Genomic DNA, 17,155 nt, shown 5'->3' with positions numbered 1-17,155 from the left:
ATAAATAATTAATTAAATATAAATACATGAATAAATAAATAAATAAAAATAAATAAATAAATAAATAAATAAATAAAAAAATAAAAAAATAAATAGATAGATAGATAGATAGATAGATAGATAGATAGATAGATAGATAGATAGATAGATAGATAGATAGATAGATAGATAGATAGATAGATAGAGTATGTGTGTCCAAACATTTGACTGGTATAGTTTTTAAATAAAACTGGTGTAAATTTATGTAAACCTAAAATGTTTTGGTGAGCTTGCAGAAAGACACATTTGATGATGTCACTCACGCACACACACACGCACGCTCACGCTCACACACACACACACACACACACACACACACACACACACACACACACACACACACACACACACACACACACACACACACACACACACACACACACACACTAAATCAAATCAAAGTCACTGTCCTGCATCCCTATTTCTTACATTTACAGTAATGGTAACAGTCAGAAAATTAAACCATCAAGCCTCAGTTAATCAGTCAGAGATAAATATTGCTTATGATGTCAAAATATTATTGTTCTTTTATTATGTGTTTATGGTGCACATCTCAACAGCAAAACCATAACTGAGGCTGGCATTGATCTGAGGAATAATAATAATTGTAACACTCAAGGGACACCCAAAACAAGATCCATAAAAGGTTGCATCACAGCTCTCCATAACTGTGGGAGATGGGTAAAAAAGCACGCTCGTTTGAACTTGAAACAAATGCCATGCACAAATACAAAAGTTGACAGTTCAACGATGGTTCACTTGGATAATACCCAATCCACCCTCACCCCAAATCCAGATTACAGTCAAATCAGGGCAGTATTGTCCTCGCTACAAAAGCACAAGTGAAAATATCAAATGACATTTTATAATACTGTCAGGGAGTACACCATCTCACGAAGCCGAGTCAAAGTATGGGCAGCTCTTCATCTCTTTAGTGCAGGGGTGATGGTCAGGTCAACCTCATCATCTCCCTGCTCTGGATTATAGATTATAGCTGTAATCCGGAATTGAGGACACGCTTCGAAATACTAAAAACAACCAAGGCCAGAAGGACAAACTAAAGTATTTGAAAACTGATGCACGATTCAAATACACATATTAAATAAAAAAGCACAAGGATTTCAAAGGCTGTGGCCTTAGTATAAAACAATGACTTAATGATGAATGCCTACCTGTTCAGACGCCCCATTTCCTATTTTTATCATTTGTGGATCAGTAGTTCGTTTATAACAACATTGCGTGCAACATGAAACACATTCGTGTATTCAAAAACAGCTGGATGAGATGTAACAGATTGGATCAGGGGTCCTCAAGAAAAAATGTAAAAGTAAAAAAAAAAAAAAAAAAAAAAAAAAAAAACAGTGCAGGATGAGACTTTTTATAATTTGTCTAACAACACTAATTAAAGAAGATAAAAAAAACAAAACAAACTAGACCTCTTAATCAACCAGTCAGTCATTGAAGTCAAACATTGTGACCCATACATATCCTTAATATATAAAACAATGCCCAAAGCCGCACACCTTATTCGGAAAGGCACGGATAATGGCTTTAAAACGAATAACAAATTCCACTGAATAATAGGAAAAATATTTGGCAGAGCCTTCTTGTTTTTGCTGGATAACAGGAGAGCCAGGGGATAGCACAATATCATAGCTATATAAAACTTTAAAATCACTATGCTATAATGAGTGTGTTAAATGAATGAGTGTAAACTCTATGAATGAAATGAGCACAACGATCGCAAATCAATAGCTGCATTGCCGTCCCTTCACGTCTCTCAGATATCAGAGCCTGCCAGGAGTAATATCAATTAAAATACTCCATCAGACACATTTTCAACTATTTGATATGTCTATTTAAATGTTTTAAACCATGTACGATATGATACACAAATGAGTGTAAACAGCATGAATGAAGTGAGCACAGTCGCAAATCAAACAGCCGATTTGCCGTTTCTGCCCGTCTTTTAGAAATAAAAGCTTGACAAGAGTAATATCAACTAAGATACTGAATGATTGTCCTGACATAACACACAATGTTCATCTGGAAAATAATTATAAGATTTTTTTTTTTTTTTTTTTTATTTAACCTTTAGTATTATTGTTTTAATTAGAGCATATTTAAAGAAAATGTATAATTATGATTAAAAAGTTATTCAAGGCATATTTGTTCAATTAAAACTATGAATGGAACATGCTTCTCTGCTGCACTCCCCTACTTAATACCATCTTTCACAACTTTTGATATCAACTTTTGACATTTGATATCTACTGAATGCAATGTCCAAACTTAACAAACCATGGAGCACACAGACATCAGGACACTGTAAATAAGTACACCAAATTTTGTCCAATTCCATCCATAAGGGGCCATTATAACTAACCATTCAAGCTGGCAATATTTTCCTTCAATGCTACATGATGTCCTAAAGCAGCGGTCTCAAATCCTACTCTTGGAGAGCCAATGTTCTGCAGAGTTCAGCTCCAACCTGCCCCAAGACACTTGCCTGAAAATTTGTGTTGATCCTGAGGACCTTGATTAATTCATTAATTGTTTAATTAGGATTTGGGCTAAACCCTGCATGATAGCGGCCCTCCAGAAAGAGGATTGGACACCCTTTGTGCACCCTTGGTTACCAATAAGTTTAGTTTATTATTACAAGGACAATGCATATTAACATGACAAGTCAAAATATGCCAGAGTTAGCCAAAAGGCTAGCTTTCATCTGCAGTCCTAGGCCAGATGTACAATAGGCAACCTAAAAATACAACAATTTAATCAAAACATAAAAAATATAACAGAATACAACAAACCCTACAATTTCCAAAATCAACAGAGAGAAAAAAAAAAAAAAAAAATTCAATCAATGTTGACATATTTGCATGCTAAAAAGCCAAGTTTTAAAAGAAGAACGAAATCTATTATAACTATTTAATTCTCTAACTGACGTTGGGATGTCATTCCATTCTTTTGAGGCTTTAATAGAGAAGGCAGACTGACTAAAAGCAGTTTTCCTGAAATTAATAACACAGTCCCTTCTAAATGTACCTCTAGTGAGACGACTGTTTTCCGATCTTAAACTCAGAAACTCACTAAGAGGTGGTGGGGCCAGGCCATTAAGAATTTTAGAAGCTAAACAGCCATTTGAAAACTTAAAGTTTTCCCAACTCAACAAATTATATTTTGATAAAATCTTACAATGATGAAAATGACGTGGTTTCTTACGTAAAGTAAAGTAAAGTAAAGGGTAAGAGAGGCGAAATGCGAATTATGATGCAGATGTGGTTGCTTACCTGCTGAAACACGAGGGCAGTCATTGAGCATGGGGTCCACTAGAGTATCCAGGGGCTCAGGACTCGACACCCAGTTACAGCAGTGCTGTGAGAGGGGAAAAAAAGGGGGAGGGAGACAGGAGCAAGCAATTAGGTACCTTTGAGACATGCCACAGTGACAGTTTCAACTGTTTTTGTTGGGAAGGAGCGGGCACATCGCTGGTGACCCTCCAAGGGGTGTTTGCTTGGCCTAGTGACCTCGCCAACCTCAAAATGCCATCAGCCCATGTTCCTGAGAGACCATCTCTCGGCTTACTCTTCAATCCAGAGCGTATGTCTTCAGCTAAAACAAGTTTAATTAGGCATGTTTGATTGAGAAAATCATCATACCCTTAAGCTGCTACTGTATGCTATGTTTTCACTTGTACATGCAGGCAGAATGTGTATACTGGAAACAATCGTATTGTTTGGATGGGTTGCAGAGTTGGAAAAAAAAGTTACAAAGGCATGCATGGAAAAGAGAGGACTGGAGATAAGATAAAACACGCTGAATAGAAGACAGAGAAATTCAAACGAGATTAGCGTATTGCAGCTGGCGTCCTTGTGAAGCGCTGCTTATCTAGGGTTGTTTACTTTCGCAGACATAGCACTGTCAGCCATTACCACTGCCATGGGGACTGTGACCCACCCGTCCACACAAATATGGACAGAAAGACAGAAAGACAGACAGATACCCACAAACACAATGCTATCTAACCCTCAACCAACTCCCAAGACAACCACCCCTGACAGAGCGGGCGATTCAACCACCCCAGACGGAGCCCCAGGTCACATCACACCTCAGCCTGTCAACCTCCTTCACCTCTGAGCCCTGTGTCACCCCAGGGGTCACCACACTCCCACCCAACAGGGACCCTCTATGGGTGTGTGTGTTTGGCTAACGGGGCAGGGGTATATTGGAAAGCACAGGAATTTGATTTTTAATTCCATCAATCATTTTGCTCAAGGCATCCTTGGTTAACTCATAATAATGTGTATAATGATAAATCAATTCAAGAAACAACCTGATTCTGAAGTTTGGGGTGGTAGTGGATGTGAAAGTGATGTTTGTGGTCTAGAGTGCAGTTAAGACTTTGAGATGACAAATGTGTAAACATTAACAATAATGCAAATACTCCCAACAGGAAGTGGATATAGAGAACACCCACATAAGATGCAAACTTAGAGGCACAAATAAAAACACTCTTTAATACAGTAATAAGTCACAAGGACATTTGGTACAATGATTTTACCACAGTTAAGGGGTGTTCTTAGGCATAGTGTGAAGTGGAGTGCCTAAAATCGTTGGCATTTTTATATATACTACCGTTTAAAAGTTTGGGGTAAGGCAGATTTTATAATGTTTTTGAAAGATTATGCATTTACAGTATTTGATCAAAAATATATTAAAACAGTAATATTGGGAAATGTAATTAAAATTTCAAATAGTTTTTTTTTTTTTTTAAAGGGATAGTTAACCCAAAAATGAAGATTCTGTCATTAATTACTCACCAAGACTTTCGTTCATCTTCGGAACACAAATTAAGATCTTTTTCTGATATCTTTATCTGATAGGTAATTGACAGTCCACACAATCACCACTTTGACGCTTCAAAAAGTTCATAAAGAGATCGTAAAACTAATCCATATGAATTGAGCGGTTTAGTCCAAATTTTCTGTAGAGACACGATTGCTTTATATGATAAACAGATTGAATTTAGGCTTTTATTCACATAAACATTCATCAACACACACCAGTTATGATAAACGGAAGCTAAAGCATGCTTGCTTTATGTGCGAGAAGAACAAAAGAGGTTAATTCTTGTGTTACGCAGCACGTTTGAGCTTCAGTAAGAACCAATGAGGTTTGTTCTCGCGCATCAAGCAGGTTCAGTTGAGCTTCTGTTTATGTTTGCTGATCAATGTTTAAATGTGAATAAAAGCCTAAATTCAATGTGTTCATCATATAAATCGATCGAGCCTCTTCAGAAAATTTTGATTTAACTGCTCAATTGTTATGGATTAGTTTTACAATCTTTTTAAGAACTTTTTAAGAGTCAAAGTGCTAGTTGCATAGGCTAGCTTAGTTACAAATATTTTCATTTGTGTTCCAATGATTTTTGGGTGAACTAACCCTTTAATACAGGGTTCCTCAATAGGCGGCCCGCGGGCCACATCCGGCCCGTGAGAGAAAAATGTTTGGCCCACGCTTATTTCAAGGTTGTCATGGTAACATCAGCGTAAGCACGTCACTGGCGTTAAAATTCAAACGCTGTATCTGACAGCATTCGCGCACATCGAAAATATGGCAAGTGTTAAGAAAAGAAAAGTGGACACAGAAAATAGACGATTCAAATCTGAATGGACTGAACAATCAAAAGACTAGCATGTTTAATTTTTTAACGGTCCTCCACGACGACGGCGCGCGAGTGAGTGAGGGAGAGTGAGTGAGAGTGTGTGTGTGAGAGAGAGAGAGAGAGAGAGAGAGAGAGTGAGTGCGTGCGTGTGTGTGTGTGTTAGTGAGTGCGTGCGTGTGTGAGTGCATGTATGTGAGTGAGCGTGTGTATGTGCGAGTGAATGAGTGTGTGAGAGTGAGACGGCTCGCGATGACTGGTCGGAAAACAATGTGTAGTCTGACATGTTTCTTGTCCACAACATGACAAGATTTTTAGGAGTCAAAATCGTGTAATCTGACACAGTGACTATCGCAACAGACAAAAAAAATCGTGTAATCTGAACCAGGCATAAGGCTGATAATATCAAACGCCATTTCAACTCATTGCACTGCAATTTTAACAGCAATTTTCCTGAACATTTTGAGAGTCGCAAACAGAAGGTAACACAATTGGTAGCAGCTTACAAGCAATCAGTTGCTGTTATTCATAAAACCACATCCATACAGGAGAATGCCACCGCAGCATCCTTACGTGTGGCTTGGAACCTGGCAAACAAGGCCAAAAAGCTGTTCACGGATGATGACATTTCCGGACATGGAGATCCAGAGTTGTTATTTGTTCATTTGTTTTTAATATCCACCATGCAAAGTTCTTTAGTTTTCTTTATCTGAATACAAAAATGCTGATAAGTGCTTGAATAAAACAGACTAATGAGAAAAATAATAAATAAAAATAAATAAAATCAGAATAATTATATTGTGATTTGTGACTCTTTTAACAAAACAACAACAACAATAATAGCAGAAGAGCAAACATTAAGGTCATGACATTTTGATCGGTGGCCCTTGGCTTTGTATTGTCGGCAGAATTTGGCCCTTGGTAAAAACCAATTGAGGAACCCTGCTTTAATATATTTGCAGTGATGGTAACAAAACTGAATTTTCAGCAGTCATTACGCAAGTATTCAGTGTCACATGATCCTTCAGAAATCATTCTAATATGATGGTTTGCTAGTCAGTAAACTTTTCTTATTATTATCAATCTTGATAGTTGTGCTGCTTGATGTTTGTGGGAACTGATACATTATGTGATTAATAGAAAGTTCAATTTATGTTATTTATTTTATTTTATTTTTGTAACAATGTAAAAGTCTGTACTTTTATTTATCATACATTTTATATGAATTTATTTATTAAAAAAATTGTTTTTAAAATAAAAACAGTGATGATGATAATAATAATAATAATAATAATAATAAATAAAAACAACAAACAATATACAATCTTTCAGTTTTTTTTTAGTTTTTTTTTAGCATGCAAGCTCAATTACTGCTGTGGTATGTAGTTGATCAGTCGTCCCTTATTTTGGCATGTTTTCCTTACATATTGCATGACACAAAGTCAAAAAATGCCCCGGCTTTGGAGTTCTCCTCTCATTTCTCTTGTCTTTATTCTTCTCTCTTAATCCTGTCAATCGCCTGCGTGCCTGGGTTGGGGGAGAAGACAACTGCCATTGGAATGAACAGGCGTGCATTGTCTATTTTTAGAATTCCTGCTGCACTAGTTGTGCACCATGGAGCCGGGCCAGTGAGAGGAGCGCTCCCTGACTGCTGCATCAAGTGTCTTATTGTACAATCTTAATTCATGCCGTCTGGAGAAAGATGTCAGCTGGGCTGGAAGCAAGGGCAGGAATTTCAAAGACCGGAGTCCCAGCCAGAGTGAGTGGCAAAGAGGCGGGGGGTGGGAAGAGGCTTCAACAGATTTGTCAGGGCTGGCTGATGCACCAGGATGAGTTTTAGATGAAACAGAAGGCCAAGGCCACTATGTAAGAGGATGACACAGCTTTAAAAGAACAGATAAAACTGCAAGAATGGTGGAAGGATTTTTTGGGGGATAGAGGAGCTGGGTTGAGCTCTTGGAAGTGCTCTAATCTATTTGAGAAATCTGATGGCTTGTGGTTGTCCTGAATAGCATTCAAATAACAATTTAATCTCTATATATCCTCGTGATATGGCCCTTTAGCTGATAAAGCTAAATAGAAGTGTCTGATAATACAAGTAAAAACCAAGAATTAATTAGACAAATTGGACATGAACAAATATACTTTCAAGTATTTTGTTTGTAGTCTAGTAGAGGAAAACAGATTTTAATTTAAGCTTTCATCTACTCTCCCTTAAGAGGAAAGGCCTTCAATATTTCTGGTGCTGCAGTGACTCCACATGTACAGTATCTACCTTATTTTGAATGTAAGAGCGTAGATGCGGCCATTTTAAACTTGAATGTGGAAGGATTCTGGTGTCAGTCGCTTCCAGTTATCTTACATGTGCAAAAACGTTCATCAAATCACCTGGTTTGTAGCGTAAATAGTTTTGCCGTTTACTGCACTTTGTTATTCTTCTAGGTATTTACATATAGCAGCTAATGAGTCTCGTACAGGAAATAGCTTACCTCTGCGTTGTAAAATAAGTTGGATACCAGGAAAAAAGCCAATAATAGAATTACGGATGGGTCAGGATCCAGTTTATCAATATATTATTTTAGTGCTGGGCAATGATTAATCGCAATTAATCACATCCAAAATAAAAGTTTGTGTTTACAAAATATATGTGTACTGTAAATAATTATTTTGTATATATATATATATATATATATATATATATATATATATGTATATATATATATCTCTCTATAAATTACAGAAACGTCTGTCTGTCTGTGTGTGTGTGTGTGTGTGTGTCTGTTTGTCTGTCTGTCTGTGTGTCTGTTAACCACATATCTCTCGAACCGTTAGTCCGATGGATTTCAAACTTGACAGGTGTCTCGCTTCGGTCACGAGTAAGTGCAGTGCCAAGTTTAAAGTTGTTTGGATGAGAAATGCTAAAGATATCGTTAAATATATCATTTTTATAAGGTTGTGGTTTAAAAATAAACATTCTGTCATTAGAGAGTTGTATCGGTCAAAGAAGCCCCAAGAAGGTTGTGGTTTAAAAATAAACATTCTGACAATCTGTCAGCTACACTGTTTACTTCTGAATATTATAGTTTGGTTCCAAAACGTGATAAATCCATTTTGATTAATTGGATGTGTTTTCTTTACCAAAAAATGTGTTTTCTTTACCAAGAAACCAACAATTACTAAAAACACACACAAAAACTGATTTTGCACGGGCACTTTGCACTGCTCCCTGAATCGACACGCTTATTCATTTGTGGATGTAAAGTGAATCTGTAAGTCAGCTATGCTGTTTACTTCTGAATATTATATTTCATTCTGGTGCGCTTAACGTTATCGCTACTGTAAGTAGCCTATGCTATTCACCAACTAAACATATCCTATTCAATGCGTTCACAGTCTCTTTCACGGGCATCATTTGTAGTGGCCTATACACAAACTGTTTACTCAAGCGCAGCGTTTTCTCGGAGTTCACTGTGTGCTTTCTACCATGCACAAAAAAAAATGTCACTGAACTTTTGCTGTGTAATTGTAACAATGAGCACTCAAACACACCAAACCAACAATTACTAAAAACACACACAAAAACTGATTTTGCACGGGCATTTTTTGCACTAGTATATATAAATATATATATATGTATATATATATATATATATATAACTACACACATGCATGTATATATTGAATAAATATTTGCAGTATATATATATATATATATATATATATATATATATATATATATATATATACATACAGTATTTATACATAATTTATATTATATATAAATACAAATATTTTATTTATAAATAACACATTTTTCTTAAAAAATAATTATACACAGTACACACATATATTATGTAAACTACACACACTTTCATTTTGGATGCCATTAATCATGATTAATTGTTGCCCAGCACTAATATTTTTATTAAAGGTTAGTTCATCCAAAAAACTAATTTCTATCATAATTTACTCATCTTCAAGTCATTCCAAACCCGTATGACTTTCTTTAATCTATGGAACACAAAAGACCATACTTGTATTTATAAATAACAAAAGAAGATAGAAGTATTTATCCTTATAATAAAAGTCAGTGGGTCCAATATTTTTGTTTTGGACCCCATTGACATTCATTGTATGGGGTAATCTTTGCCAAACTTTGGGCCAAAATGTTTAATTTTTGAGAGAACTAATTCTTTAAATATTTTAGTTGTCGTGCTGTATGCAGTGCTTTAGTCGCATCTCTAATTTCATCCCCTCTAAAGCTCTGTCATGCCAGCCATCAAAGTTTTGCAAAAAAAAAAAATAATTAAAAATACACAGCTTTCAAAAGTAAATTTCAAGACAATTACTATCAGACTTACACTGTGAGCAAGCATGTGTTCATGTTAAACAGTACGTTCAGATACAGAATACTGGTATACCTGTTTTAATATGATGAAGTAGGCCTACAGCAGACATCTACTAAATAAAATGAGCTGGGTTCGTTTTTGAATGCTCTGCGATAGATGTGTACGGGAACAGCCATCACACAAACCATTTACGCAACACATCCAAATCCCATCCCAGCTGAAGCCGCACAAAATGAAAAACGACAAACGGACACAAATGAGCGATAATAGTCTACGGAAAGGCCCATCAGCATTAATCAGGGCCATATGGTTGTGGTATTCCCGGCTCCTCTGGGCTGGGAGATGGGGTGCTGGAGCATGGTGGGACTCTAAGCGGATTCCTAATGGCTCAGTTAGAGAAGGTAAACGGAAGACAGGTGTTGGGACCCCACTGAGAAAGCTCTCTCCTACCTGCATGCACTTATTAAGCATTCATGTGCCTGGCCTCTTACCTATAGCTGCCCTTTAACATGCTGCACTGTGCTCAAACAGTCCTGCATTCTACTAGACAGACGACTGTCTTGAGCAACATGCTGCCATGTGTACTCAAATGTACACTGTAAAAAGGAATTGTTGAGAAAACTCAAATTTAACGCAACCTGAATGCATTCAGATTTTTAGGTCCTCATAACTATTGTTTTAAATGTTGTCATAGAGTAGCACTGCTTTGTTTTGTCCAGTTGAAAATTTGTATAGGTCACTATATAATAATGACACTATGGTATTTTTGTAGAGCTGCTTTAGAGCAGAATTCATCTAAAGTGCATTCATTGTAAACCCTAGAGATGGTTTTGTGTGAAAATCCCAGTAGATCAGCAGTTTCTGAAATACTCAGACCAGCCCGTCTGGCACCAACAACCATGCCACATTTAAAGTCACTTAAATCACCTTTCTTCCCCATTCTGATGCTCAGTTTGAACTTCAGTAGATCGTCTTGACCATATCTACATGCCTAAATGCATTGAGATGCTGCCATGTGATTGGCTGATTAAATGAGCAGTTGAACAGGTGTACCTAATAAATTGGCCACACAATTTATTCATGCTGCAGTGCATGCTGGGAACTCACAAACCCTTAACATTTCAGATATATTGTTCAAGTTGAGATTCTTTATCCACAAAACTGTGTTTGGCTAGTTGGGACAACATTTGGGGGGAATTCTGTTGCTCTAACTTGGGTTTTTATGTAAATTAGGGGTGGAGCCGAACCCGAATACGGTATTCGGAAAGGCACAAATAATGTGTTTTTTACGAATACTTATTTCGAACAAATACTTAAAACATATTTGTATTCGGGAACAAGAAAAACTTTATATCAAAAAGCTGCGTTTCCTCCGGATGTAAATCCACTTGTTGATAAGAAAGGAGGAAATGACACGGAAATATTTTGGATTAGGCTAATGTCACGTTGCCATAAGGGGTCGTTCACATAACGCGTTTTTTGCGCGTGCAGATTTCAAATGTAGGCGCGCGGCGCGCTCGTTTTTCCAGGGGCGCCTATTGGTTGCATAGCAACGACAGACGCGGCGCGAACTGCGCTCTCCATGATGACGAGGAAGTATCAGCAAAGAATGAATTGATTTCTAGCCCTTGCATTAGCTTTAGATATATTTATGGAGATGAGAAATGAAATAAAAAGCCATCATCATGTCATTAATATCAGTCCATCAGAAAAGCTGTTCTAGGCTTATTCTTGGCTGGATAACTCTTAGCAGGTTTAAAAAGCCCTTTTAAAATTAAATATGAATGCAGTTTTGGATTAAATAAAAGTACAGCCAAGTCAAATAAAACACGTTTTATCTCCTGTATTTGGTAACACTACAATAAGATACCATTCATTAACATTACTTAATGCGCATCTAACATCAACACATTGAGTGAACAATATATTTTTACAACATTAATTAATGTTTGTGAATGTTATTTAATACAAACACTTGATTGGTCATGTTTGTTCACTTCAGTCATTGTGCATTAAATAATGTTAACATAAATAATGTTAACTTTTGATTTTAAAAATGTATTTTTAAATGAACCCCAAGGAGAATAATTGTGACAGTATATAACTATTGATTATTGTTAAGTCATTTTATCTAATGTTATCTAACAAATGGAATCCTATTGTAAAGTGTTTTTAATACTACAGTTTCCATCTTTGTAACCGTGATATACACTTTAATATATGTAAATTTAATCTAAATTAAGCTTTGGTACCGAAATTGGTAGCGAGAACCGTGGATTTTCACTGGTATTGGTACCGAATACTGAAATTTTGGTACCGTGACAACACTAGTAGCTCTGTTAGCTCGGTAATTTAGACAATAGGCTGTTGACAGAGTAACGTTAACGTTGGTAATAGCAGTTATGTTATTTTCTTTTCAATGACGTTCCTTGTTACATGTTCATTGCTGGATTTATGGAAAAACATCAACCAATATTGCATATCCATAATTATTATAATGGATATAATTAAAGAATACTTACACTATAACGTAAATTAGAAGTGTAACGCAAAAAAAAAAATGATTTTTACACCTATTTTGAATTTCGAATACAAATACAAATACAAATACTTTTCCCCCCTCAACAAATACAAATACAGATACAAATACCGGCTGCTTTGCACACCCCTAATGTAAATGAATTCATATTTCTTAAAATCTGCGATTTAAAAGGTCCCATTAATGGTAATATGTGTAGTTGCTGTTTTTTTACAGTGCAGATGAGAGTTGGTGTCTGCTGTTCTGCTTCTGTGTGAGGCCTATGTCTCTCTCTCTCTACTAGTACGTAATAGCATAATGTGCATATATTTTTGGCTTTTTTGTCATTTCTCTTTCCATCACTTCAGCTTTCCTGCTAGTGCAGGTATTCTAATGGACAATGGATTTCTCTTCACTCTGCTTCTTTCTTCTCTCTCTATGTCCTAGGAGATTTTCTCTTAATGTTTCAGTATATATACCGCTGCTTCCTGAGGGACTCTCCTTCAGGTTGCTCTGTTTATGCCTGTCTTTCCCATGTCTTCCCTTCCCCCTGTCTCTCCCTCACATGCCCTTAGTCTGACCCATTATCGCCACATCACCTGTCCTACTGCGCTCTCGTCCTGAAAATCCCTCCAATTCTCGGCTCTCATCCTTCCATCTCCACCTCCCTCAGGAGGAAAAGGAGAATTACCACCCCCTTCACGAAAGAGCTCACGATTGTGCAAAGAACAGAGCATCACCTCCGACAAACCCCTACAGAGATGCCTGCCTGGCCAGAAACAGTGATCTCAAACCTGAATAATGTCCAAATCATGATTGCTATGGACGTTACAATAGAAGGGGATAGGGCCATGACCCTGATTAAAGACAGGTCTACGATGGAGACACAGGCAGTGGGAAAGCCGAATGCCTTTACACAACTCCGGCTCCCAATTCCTGCAGGAGTAAAAAAAAGGATTAGGGGGTTAATGGGTGACACGAAAGGACTGAAAGTGACTTTAACATTCCTAAAGTGAGAGTCCACCCTCTGGCTTCAATTATTGGGATGAATGAGATCTGAAAATCAATTAAATAAAATGCTCAACCTCATCTGTGTTAATCAGGCCTTCTGACAAATTAATATTTTGGTGTCCTCAATGTATGGGAGTACTTGTGTGTGCATATATACAGTACAAAGTCTTTTCTTCTGCCACTGACATTAGTCTGTTTAAGTCAATTTAAATGGATAGTTCACTAAAACAATTAAAATCATGTCATAATTTAATCACCCTCATGTTTTTTTTGTTTTTTTTTAACCTGTATGACTTACTTTCTTCTGTGGAACAAACAGAACATATTTAGCTTTTTTTATTAATTATTTTGTCCATACAATGAAGGTCAGTGAAGTTCAATGTTGTTTTGGACGGGCTTTTATTGTATAGGCAAAAACATTCTTCAAATCTAGTGTGTTCCACAGAAGAAATAAAGTCATACAGGTTGGGAAAGCCATGATGGTGAGTAAATTGAATTGTTTTTTTGTTTGTTTTTTGGTAAACTATCCGCTCAGCTCATTGAGCAGACATTATTCGTAACACCCCCAGGCAGCTATTTGCTCTACCTGAATGGGGAAAGACTGAAATCTCCTGTATTATTTCAACAAATTGTTTTAAAATCAGCAATAAAATCTGACAACACTGGTAAAAATGTTGCTTCTTTATCTCAAATCATGTTAAACAGCTGCATACTTCAAGCTCTTTTAACTTAAAGGCGGGACTTACATTCCTACAGCTGCTGTCATATCAAGCATTACCCATATTTGCACATTTTTATTCTCAGGTGTAAGTCACATTTAAGAAACACGTATAAGAAAGAACAAATGAACTGAAACATGTTCCTATTTTTGATGGACTTATTATGCGGGGCAATAAAAAACGTACACATAAAAATCAATTAATATTCCAATTATGACCATATTAAGACTATTGCACTCATCAGAACAAGAAAGAAAGAAAGAAAGAAAGAAAGAAAGGTTGGATGAAGAAAGAGCCTACGGCCCAAAGAAAGAAAGAAAGAAAGGTTGGATGAAGAAAGAGCCTACGGCCCAAAGACAATCTAAAACAGTCAAAGAAAGAAAAAAAAAAATCACCAAGGCAAACAAAAGGCAAGCAAACATCTGACGGAGCAAAGCAGATCAGCAAAGACAAAGGAATGAAAGACATTTTTTTTCTGGTGGGCTGGGTGGTCCGCTGTTTCACGGGGAAAGCGGGCGAGAGGCGAGGGTGTGTGTTTGCGCTTGGCATTTGCATGGCTGTCTCCCCTGTAGCCCTGGCTTGGGATCCACTCTCTCATATTTATGTGCATATTGAGTGTTCCCAGGTGTTGTCTCTGGACTCGAGGTCATCGCTGAAAGGGCAGCAACTAAATAAAACTGACATACTAACAGAGCATCTGCCTGCGTGCGGCAGCGTTTGGCTTTGATTTCTTATTGACATCTGCCCAAACAGACAAACAAGAGTGTGGGATGAAAAACAAACTATTGGCTTTCCGTGACTCCTGCTTCGGGAGTGTATCTGCTCGCTGAATGAAATGCCAGGCTGTTTGAGCCGAGCCGTGCGGCCGCTATTGATGCTGTGATTGGGAACATCAACATTTTGGCATATGCGGTTGATGGAAGATCGTACCTCTCTGAGCCAGTCCTGAATGGACTTGTTGGCCTCCTGGTGCCAGACGTTATGGACAGAGTCAGTCATGGCCACCGCACGAACACGATTCTTCACTTCTGTTTCTCGCTGAATCATCTGAATGTGAGAGAGAGAGAGAGAGAGAGAGAGAGAGAGAGAGAGAGATTAGCAATTAGCATATGATAGCATTGTTTCAATAAAAGCTACAGGATTATCCAAATTTATGGTGTTTTTAGTTTCTACTAACATAAACTCTTCAGATTATCATGTACTATCAAAGTCGTGGTAATCGTTCAATAACCGTTCAAGTAATAGAATTACATGACAATACCATCATATATTTTCTGTCAACTATGCTAATGTGCTAAACATTACAGTAAGAGTACAGGGTCTGCAATGCATTCTTGATGCTGCAGTCTTCAATGTAAAAAGAATGTAAAAACCACTTCTACATGATAAACACATGTGAAGAGGCACTTCTTTTCATCCCCGTATTTTCGAATGTATTCAATCCAAAGGAGTTAGCCTGTCACACTAACTATTCCATTCAAGATAAACGGCTAGAGAAAAAGGGCCGGTCTGACAACAATAGGTTAACAATCACTTTACGTGATCCATTTTACAGGAGCTACACCTGGCCTGGTGCTACATCAAAGTGTCTATAGTCATTTTAATACATTCCCCAAGCCCATTTAAATTAGAGGGACTGTATAGAGATAAATGGAATCTATTAAGGCACTAAGGACTAATACATCACACCGCTGATAAGCTTTTCTCAGGAGCATCCTCTTAAAGAAAAAAGGGGAGGAAGCACATGTCGGCTCACACACATACACACACACACACACCGAGTGACTGAAACACGCATGGCTAAAACATATTCCTGTTTCAATGATACCCAAGAGGCCAGCAAATTCAACCTTTTAAAAACTACTAAAAGTGTCAGTTAAGACAGCGTTTGGACTTTGGAAAGCTAACTATACGTTTCAGATATACATGGTTCTAAAATCCATGGTTAAAAAAAAACAAAAACACTTGGAATAATAAAAAAAACAAATAGAGCATGGGACTTCCTAGAAATACTGTGCACTTTGGTGTCCTATAACTATTATTTAAATAATTAAAAGAACAAATCCCATAATTTCTGCTGTGACACTATTAGATGTGTTAGATGACTACTAAGAAATATAAAAATTAATATAGTAAGTAGCTGTACAAGAAGAGCATTTCAGTCCTTTCTACAGCAGGACAAGTAAATCTCATGCCATTAATTTTTTTTTCTTCCATATATTGTGTTGACTGTATTTGTCAAGTTCAACCATTTACTGATGCTATAGAAATGTTTTCTATACCAATTATCACACACGGATGAATGAATGAATGAATGAATGAATGAATGAATGAATGAATGAATGAATGAATGAACTTTTTGTACCCTATTGGTGGAACGTGATGTATATCATCGCAATGTTGCTGCTAATATGAAAACGTTATGCATGAATATTTAAATCACATAAAAAGGCATTTAATGACAGATTTACTTATGCCATTACAAACGCCCTGACAAAATCATGTAAACACAACCTCAAAGCAAGCATGGACATTGGATATGATGGGGAAAATGACGGAGAGCAGCTTTGATGTGTGTGAATCTGTGATGTTTTCCTTTGGGAAAACTGAAACATGTGTATTAGATTTACACCATCACACTGCTCTGATTGATGTCCTTCAGTGACAGTCTATGTGCTCCACACACGCTGTCTGCAACTGTATTACACACACACACACACAGCGCCCATTAATGTAAACCTAAATTTCAAAATGCCCTGTGGGCAGAGCCAAGCACTGAAATTATTAAAAGAACATATGGAAAAATAAATAATTTACTGTCAGCCCAATCAATGTAAGTGAGCGAGTGAGA

The 17,155-nt window shown here is 37.0% G+C and overlaps 1 protein-coding gene across 2 annotated transcripts in view; it reads right to left on the bottom strand.

The window, feature by feature from the left end:
- The window catches only part of arb2a (ARB2 cotranscriptional regulator A), a 204,799-nt gene that overhangs the window by 50,378 nt on the left and 137,266 nt on the right, over positions 1-17,155 (bottom strand). For both annotated transcript variants that reach the window (XM_079872939.1, XM_079872938.1), the window contains exons 9-10: positions 15,235-15,351; positions 3,336-3,420 (exon numbers count right to left, since the gene is read on the bottom strand). In XM_079872939.1, the coding sequence (XP_079729065.1) occupies positions 3,336-3,420; positions 15,235-15,351 (202 nt within the window). The remainder of the gene's footprint in view (positions 1-3,335; positions 3,421-15,234; positions 15,352-17,155) is intronic.

This window comes from Squalius cephalus (assembly GCF_949319135.1).
Source record: "Squalius cephalus genome assembly, chromosome: 5".
Classification (NCBI taxonomy): Eukaryota; Metazoa; Chordata; class Actinopteri; order Cypriniformes; family Leuciscidae; genus Squalius; species Squalius cephalus.
This window is presented reverse-complemented; position numbering and strand designations above follow the sequence as displayed.